The following is a 9,339-nucleotide window of genomic DNA, read 5'->3' as shown; positions in this document are numbered from 1 at the left end:
CCCTTTAAGCGTTAATATTTTCAGTAACCGACACGATTATAAAATCTGAAATAAGCATCAAGTTCTCTTTCAAATACACACATCACAATATTTTTTATTAGCCCAAGGTCCGGTGTGAAGATGAAATATATCGGTCCACTCCTTCTGGTACCTCCCCCACAAAGGGTTAAAATTTTGAATATCCTTGAAGCTCATAGAACACAAAATTAATATCTGATTCCATTCGGACTTGGTACATCTCAATATTTCCATCAATATAAGACTTGTTATAAAGATGGTAGAGATCGGACCATTCTTTCTAGTACCTTCCTCATAAAGGGTCAACGTTTTGGAAAACCAAAACGATCATAAAATCCGAAATAAGCATCCGGTTCTCTTCATATTTCACACATTACATTATTTGTAATAAGACAAGATATGCTCTGAAGATGGGATATATCGGTACACTCCTTCTGGTACCTCCTCCACAAAGGTTCAACATCTTGAATATTCACGAAGCTCCTGAAAGATGGTAGAGATCGGACCATTCCTTCTGGTACCTCCCCCACAAAGGGTTAACATTTTCAGTAACCAAAACGATTATAAAATCTGAAATAAGGCTCCGGTTCTCTTAATATTACACACAATATTTTTATTAGCCCAAGGCCTGGTATGAAGATGGAATATATTGGTCCGTTGTATCAAGTACCTCCCACACAAAGGGTCTAAATTTCGAATATTCATGAAACTCATAAAACCCGAAATTAAGATCCGATACCATTCAGAATTGGTACATCTCAATATTTCCATCAACACAAGATCTGTTAAAAAGACGGTAGAGATCGGACCATTCCTTCTGGTACCTCCACCACAACGGATCTGAATTTGGAATAGTCATGAAGCTCCTAAAACGCGAAATTTAAATCCGATTCCACTCAGACTTGGTACATCTCAATATTTCCATCAACACAAGATCTGTTAAAAAGATGGTAGAGGTCGGACCATTTCTTCTGGTATCTCCCCCACAAAGGGGCAAAGTTTCGAATAACCAAAACGATTATAAGATCCGAAATAAGCAACCGGTTCTCTTCATATTTCACACATCCCATTATTTCTACTAACACAAGATCTACTGTGATGATGGGATGTACCCGTCCACTCCTTCTGGTACCTCTACCACAAAGTGTCAACATTTTGATTATCCATGAAGCCCATAAAACACGAACTTAACATCCGATTCCATTCAGACTTGTTACATCTCAATATTTCCATAAATACAAGATCTGTTTTAAAAATGGAGATCGGACCATTCCTTCTGTACCTCCCCCACAAAGGGTTGAAATTTTAAATAACCAAAACGATCATAAAATCCGAAATAAGTATCCGGTTCTCTTCGAATTACACACACCACAATATGTTTATTAACCCAAGGTCTGGTGTGCAAATTAAATATATCGGTCCACTCTATGAAGTACCTCCCCCACAAAGGGCCAAAATGTTCATGAAGCTCATAAAACACGAAATTAACATCCGATTCCATTCAGTCTTGGCACATCTTAATATTTCTATAAACACAAGATCTGTTATAAAGATGGTACAGATCGGACCATTTCTTCTGGTACCTCCCCCACGTGGGGTTCATGATTTTGAAAAACAAAACGCTCAAAGAAAGCGAAATAATGTGAAGATTATATATTTTCGAACCCTTTCTGGTACCTCACCCACAAAGTGTCACAATTTCCAATACTTATATCTGCCATAACTTGCGAAACAAATCGACGATTCTTTACAACTTGCTATATCTAAGTATTTATCTTAACCAGAAACCTGAGATGAATATAGAACTTGTCGGAATTTATGATTTCACATAAAATTGGATATGAATGTTCGATTTCCTTCACAATTAGCACATACCAATATTTATACCCTACACCACAAGGTGCTCAGCGTATTATGTATTTGTGCGTTTTTTTTTTGTAACAGGCGAAATGAAACTAGATAGACCCATCATAGTTCCTTTCGATGACCTGCATAGAATCACATTCTGAGTAGATTTATGCATGTCCGTCCGTTTGTCCGTCTGTCCATGTAATTTTGTAGACAAAGTACAGATCGCATTTATTGCCCGATCCAGATGAAATTTTGCACAAATCATTTGTTTGGCCCAAGGACGAACCCTATTGAAATTGGAGGTAATCGGTAAAAATTTAGATATATATAGTTCCCATATATATTGTTCATCCGATTTGTTATTTTTGTCCTCCGCAGCTTGTAATATGAACTCTGTAACAACAATATGTGGGAAAATATATCAAATACAGCTCAGAAATACCTTTGCTAAATTTTATCGGGATCGGGTAAGATTTGGATATAGCTCTCATATATAACTTCGTCCGATTTACCTTTTATTGTGCACCAAACGTCTAATATTTGCTCATATGGGATGGAATTTGGCACTTACGACCGAATTGAGTCTAGAAGCTAGTATGTCAAATTTGATGAAGATCGGTTCAGATATAGCTATAGCTCACATATATATTGTTCATCCGATTTGTTATATTTGTTACCCACAGCCGTAATATGCACTTCGTAACAAGGATATTCAGGGAAATATATCAAATACAGCTCTGAAATATCTTTGCCAAATTTTATCGAGATCGGTTCAGATTTGCTTATAGTTCCCATATATATCTTTATCCGATTTCAAGATAATTGTGCACCAAATGGGCAATACAAGTCCAAATTTAAAAGATACAAATGCTTCGGCATATTTACTCCTTTGAACTTTAAATTATAAATTATGGCGTGTATGGTTGAATTCTCCCATAAAAACTTTTAATTGTTAGGTGGAGCTCTACTTAATAATCAATGTGGTGTAGGGTATTATATAGTCGGCCCCATCCGACTTTAGGACTTTCTTTACCGGTTTTTATCTGTGTTAGAGGAAGTATGAAAATGGAATACTTCGGTCCGCTATATATATTTTTTTTTTTTCAAAAATTATAAAGTATAGGAAGTAGTCGACATAGTCCAAATCTGGCACGTTGTGATGTTTTTATCAGTCTTAGGTCAGATACGAATTGGTCAATATTGGCCAATTGCTTTAAAACCTCCACCATAAAGGGTCAACAGTTTTAATAATTATAACTCAAGGCTTGGGGTATAAATCTGTCGGCAAAACCGACTGATATTATTTTACTTGTTAATATAAAGTTTTATTAATTTATTTAAATTACTTTTATTTATTAATCTTAAAACTCGCTTCAAATTTTGTTATTGTATTTCATACATTTTCCTCGCTCGACTTATACTATCAAAAAAATCTCAAGATTTTACAAATCTCCCTTCTCAAAATCCATTCAACAATTTTTAATCTTCAATGGCTGACGTTTCACCACCTTATCCCGACATATGGTCAGATGCAAACTAATCTTGGGCGCCTCCGACATCTCCGAATCATAATCACAATCGCTGCTCTGCACTTTGTTGTTATTACACTTCGATATCAGCTTACGCCGTTTAAATTTCTTCGTCTTCTTCCGTTTGGCCTTTGAACGAGAATTCAACGATAATCGTCCCAGTAGCTGTACCAATTCCGTACGATATTTTTCCAGGGAATGTAACTGTTGATCAATGGTCACCTCATCCATTTCATCGTCGCTTAAATATTCCGTATCCGTTTCCAAATACGATGACTGTTGCAATTGCGCGGATCGTAGCTGATTTGTTCGTATCAGCTCCTCGGTCAGTGCCAGCTTTGCCGCCGCCCATCGGAAGACCTGTCGCTGTTTAAAGGGTATATTTTGTTTGTACGAGAAGATGTGATAATCAATACTTTCGCCAGCTTCCTGAGCCACTTCGATGCTGGAGGTGGCACTCACGATACTTTGGGTATCGGTTGTGGTGTCCACTTCCGAACTGTTGTGATCATTTGGTATGTCGGAACGTATGTTCTCCTCATCTCCTTCAAATGTGTGCGAACCTTTGTCCATGTAATTGCCCATATTCTATAGAAGGGTGGTGGGAGCAATTTTGAAAAAAATTAAGAGAAAATTTATTTGACAAGTTCTGCACAGCTTCGCTGCTGACTTGCTTATGCTGTTAGGCACTGCTAATTTAGTTCGCTTATATTCGATTCGTTGTCGTTGGAAAATTGATGAGTAAATCGTTATCCCTCTAATCACATGTTTATCTACCTGGAGTTTTGTTTCGCGGGAATATCCGTTTTATAACTGCTACTCACCATCGCGGCTGTACATGGCTTATAACTTCTGTTCACCGCAGGTATCTAACTTATGTTAGTGTGCGATTTTCCGGAAAATCCTTATTGTTTAATAAGAAAAGAGGGTAAAATAAAAGTTTTATTGGAAAATATTATCGGCGCTAGAAGTTGGGAATTCGTTTGAAAAGACGCTGAGAGAAGCTGGGGTCACAGGCCCACACTCTAAAATAGCAGACCAAAGAGAGATCTTTGGAGTTCTCTACTGGAGAGTTTCTGTCCTTAAAGGTGTCTTCTGTAGAGCACCAAACCTCAGAGTCCTCTACAGCAGACTAATGTAATGTAGATGAATTTCTGATAGTATATAGGCACTATAGGACCTTCTAATAAAATCATGTTTGTTGTCTGCTTTAACCCGCTTGTGAGTCCTTTTAAAAATCGTTAAAAATCCTTGTTACTTGTTAATTTGAATCCTTCCAACAATTTTTAAAAAATTCTACATTCTTATCTTTACAAAAACTAGAATTGGATTTTTGAAGAATTTTTTGAAGGACTCATTGTCCACAATAAAGGTGGAGTGTTGAAGGATTTTTAGAAGGGCTTGAAATGGCTCATCGAAATAACGGTTTTAGATCCAGGTTTCTTTGGACGAAATCCATTTAAAGACATTTAGAGTCGATCTAGGGGTTGTCCGTTCGTCTGTTTTCCAAAAAAATATTCGTTTCTTGGAGTGGCTCGTTTGGAGTCCTGCTTAAAATCTTTAAAAATCCTTGTGAATTGTCCATTTTGAAACCTCCCAATAATCTATGAAAAAACAACGTTTATTGCTCATTTCGAATCCTTATAAAAACTTCAAATATACTTCTAAAAATCGTTAATAATTTCAACTTTTTTGTTATTATTATTACTATGACAAGTTCAAAAAAATTGTTTTTGAAGGACCCACTGTGCACAATAAACGTGGCCGGTTTAAAGGATTTTTTGAAGGACCCGTTGTTCACAATAAACGTGGATTTTGGAAGGATTTTTAATGGACCCCCTGTGGACAATAAACGTTGATTTCGGAAGAATTTTTGAAGGACCCTCTGTGGACAATAAACGTGGATTTTTGAAGGATATTTAAAAGGATCCATTGTACACAATAAACGTCAACTTTTGAAGGTGCCATTGTGCACAATAAACGAGGATTTTTTTAAAGATTTTCAAAGGGACTCAAAATGGATCATCGAAATTACGGTTTTAGAGCCCTTGTCTCTTTGGACGAAATCCATTTCAAGACATTTGGAGTCGATCCAACAACAATCACAAAGAAATCTATATTTATTGCTCATTCTCATATTTTTAAAAACTTCAAAAATTCAAGCTTATATCCTTTTTGAGTCTTTCTAAGGATCTTCAAAAAATCTTCCTATAATTAGTTAAAAAACTCAACATTTTTGTCCTTTCCGAGTGCTTTAAAAATCTTTAAAACAGACCCTTCTAAACATCTAAGAAATCTCCACCAAAATCTTTATTGTAAAATTGGAACACCAATAAAAATATTGAAAAAATCCAAAAATATTGTCAATTTTGAGTAGCCATAAAAATTTTCGATCTTTTTTATACCCTCAGTCATATGGCTACAAAGGGCATATATCATTTGATACGGCCAAAATGTGACTCATCGAAATAACAGTTTTAGACCCTAGCTCTCTATTAACCAAATCCTTTCCAGGACATTTGGAGTCGATCTAGCGATGTCCGTCTGGCTGGTCCGCACGATAACTCTCGAAGGGTGTATCCAATTTGGTCCAAACTTGGTACATCGTAATATTTTTATCTAACTTAGATCGAGTTCGAAGATGGGCAATATCAGTCCACTCCTTCCGGTACCTCCCCCACAAAAGGTCGAAATTTTCAAAAATATATATTGTTTGGGCAGAAAGAGAAATGATAATCCGGTTTTGCTCCAACTTTCCAAATCTTAATATTTGCGTCAGTGCTACGTCAGGTGTGAAAGTCAACAATATCGGTCCACTCCATCAAGTACCTCCCCCACAAAGGGTTAAAATATTTGAATAATTACAACTCTTATAAAATGTGATGTAAGGTCCGATTGTCGTCAAATTAGTCACATCACAATATTTTTATTAACCCAAGGTCTGGTGTTAAGATGGAATATATCGGTTCACTCCTTCTGGTACCTTCCCACAAAAGGTTGAAATTTTCAAAAAAAAAGGTTGAAATTTTCAATTTTCAAAAAGAGAAGCAATAATCCGATTTTTCTCCAACTTTGCAAATCCTAATATTTGCGTGAGTTCTAGGTCTGGTGCAAAAATAGATAATATCAGTCCGCTCCATCAAGTGCCCCGCCCACAAAGGGTAAAAACTCTTATAAAATGTGATGTGAGGTCCGATTGTAATCAAATTAGTCGCATCACAATATTTTTATTTACCCAAGGTCTGGTGTGAAGATAGAATATGTCGGTCCACTTCTTCTCGTTCCTCCGCCACGAAGAGTAATTTTTTTAAATATTTGTTAAGTTCATAAAACGCGATATTAATATCCGATTCCATTTAGACTTTGCACATCTCAATATTTCCATCAACACAAGATATTTTATAAGGATTGTAGAATTCGGACCATTCTTTATGATACCTCCCCCATAATAGGGCAATATTTTTAATAACCAAAACGATTATAAAATCCGAAATAAGCATCCGATTGTCTTCATATTTCCCAGATCCTATTATTTATCCACTTCTTCTGTTACCTCCCCCACAAAGGGTCAAAATTTTGAATATCCATAAAGATTATAAAACGCGAGATTAACATCCGATTCCATTTTATTCTGACTTGGTACATCTGAATATTTCCATCAACGCAAGCTCTGTTATAAATATGGTAGAGATGGGACCATTTCTTCTGGTACCTTCCCCACATAAGGTTCAAGATTTTGAAAAACCAAACGCTCAAAGAAAGCTAAATAAGCATCCAACTCTCTTCAAATGTCACACATCCAAATATTTTTGCCAACGCATGATCTGTTGTAAAGATTATATTTATATCTGCGAATCCCTTATGGTACCTCACCCACAAAGCGTCTCAATTTTCAATACTTTTATCTGTCATAACTTGGGAAACAAGTCAACGATTTTTTACAACTTGCTATATCTAAATAGTTCTCTCAACCAGAAACCTGAGATGGAAATGGAATTTATGATTTCGCTTTGACGAAGCATGAAAATGTAATACTCTGGTCGACTATATCTGGTACCTCACGTACATTTTAACATTTTCTAAAAATTACCATATATCTCATATAAAGTGAAAGAAGTAGTCGACTTAGTCACCAGGCTCGTCACAATATTTGTTTAGGCCCAAATCGGAATGGACCAATATTGTCCATCGCAAGCTACTCCATAGAGGGTCAACAATTTGAATAGTCATAACATAAGTCAAAATATATTTGAAAAAATCGGACATTGGCTGAGGGTATACGTCTGTCTGCAAAATTTTATTAAAAAAAAGTAAAAAAGCCGTAAGTTAAAGTAAATACCCTCCACCATTTAGAACGAATTTGGAAATTTTCGAAAAAGATAACATTCGCCAAATATTCTGCTAGCCGTTATATTAGGTCAGCAGGACGCGCACCTACATAGGCATTGTTTGTCACGAGCCATTACCAAATTCGAAACTTGAAATAAACGGTGAATAATGTAGCTAAAATCATCAAAATACCATACATAGGGAGGTACCGTTATATCGGAGTTATACGACAATTTTCTGTCACAGGCTGTAGCTTCCATTGCCAACTTCAAATACGACATCTCAAACAATTTCGGTGAGTGTCGTACATAAATCCTCAAAATACCGAATATAGGGAGGTACTGATATATGGGGCCTATACGAAGACCCGAACTTGCATAGACAATTTTCTGTCACAGACTGTAGTTTCCATTACGAACTCTAAATACATAATTTGAAACTACTGCGGTGAATAATGACGCTAAAATCATCAAAATACCGAATATTGGGAAGTACAGTTATATGGGAAGGGAAGTACACGAAGACGTGGACCTGCATAGACAATTTTCTGCCTTAGGCTGTATTATTCATTACTAACTTCAAACAACAAATTTGAAACAATTCCGGTGAATAATGTCGCTAAAATCATCAAAATACCGAATATCGGGAGGTACCGTTATAGGGGGCTATATGAAAACGTGGACCTGCACAGACAATTTTCTGTCTCAGGCTGCAGTATCCATTTCGAACTTCAAAAGTCAAATTTGAAACAATTCCGGTGAATAATGTCGCTAAAATCATCAAAGTATCGAATATCGGGAGGTACCTTTATATGGGGGCTGTATGAAAACGTGGACCTACATGGCCCATTTACGACATGAGTATTTCGAGGAGTTACAAACGGAATGACAAAATTAATATACCCTCCATAGTAAGGTGGAGGGTATAGTAATCGTACACATACTATAGATAGATAATGAAAATGTATTTCCAGTAAGAATTCGGAAAAACTCTCAATAACTCAACTGTCAAAATTGCTCTCTTCTTCACTCCCTCTCATTTACTGAACTTTCGAGTTATCGAACAAAATTCTATAATCAGACCTTTCGAAGGTCTTCTAGAGGCGGATCACCTATAAACATAAGACCTCTGATAGTAAGATGACATTTCAAAGGTATTTACCTTTCCCAGATTTTCTGTGAAAATAAGACCCTTGAAATTAATCCACCAAAGAAACAAATTTATAAACTGCCTTTTATAGAAAGAAAGTCAAGATCGTCCTTTCCTTTTTGCGAATTCGAATCTAAATCATATTTTACCTTTCCATAATGTCTTCTACTTTCATTTTTAGTCCTTGTCCTTGAAAGCATCTGTTCTACGATTTGCAAATTTCTAATCAGATGTTTTAAACGGGGATTACATGAATTCATTATTCCCCTGCACACCTTTTCGACGAAGTTTCAAATAGCCACCACAACACTTTTACCTGATGTTCCACGAACCTAATGTAATTTCCCAATAAATCATATTCTCCTTTTTAGGGTTACTCATGCCACAACATGTTACCTGGCTACCTGGCCGTTAATCCGCCACAGGTCTGGTGTGGGTATAAAAGGTTAGGTTAACTTTAGTA

At 36.3% G+C, this 9,339-nt stretch overlaps 1 protein-coding gene across 1 annotated transcript; it reads right to left on the bottom strand.

Annotated features, from left to right (window-relative positions):
- Window positions 1-3,201: 3,201 nt before the first annotated feature.
- On the bottom strand, window positions 3,202-4,045 carry LOC101890716 (uncharacterized). The gene has a single exon (XM_005184507.4). The coding sequence runs from the start codon at window positions 3,981-3,983 to the stop codon at window positions 3,339-3,341; it is 645 nt and encodes a 214-aa protein (XP_005184564.1). The 5' UTR covers window positions 3,984-4,045; the 3' UTR covers window positions 3,202-3,338.
- Between the last annotated feature and the right edge of the window lie 5,294 nt (window positions 4,046-9,339).

This window comes from Musca domestica, unplaced genomic scaffold, assembly GCF_030504385.1.
Source record: "Musca domestica strain aabys unplaced genomic scaffold, Musca_domestica.polishedcontigs.V.1.1 3, whole genome shotgun sequence".
Classification (NCBI taxonomy): Eukaryota; Metazoa; Arthropoda; class Insecta; order Diptera; family Muscidae; genus Musca; species Musca domestica.
The sequence above is the reverse complement of the archived record's forward strand: the minus strand, read 5'-3'. Positions and strand labels throughout refer to the sequence as shown.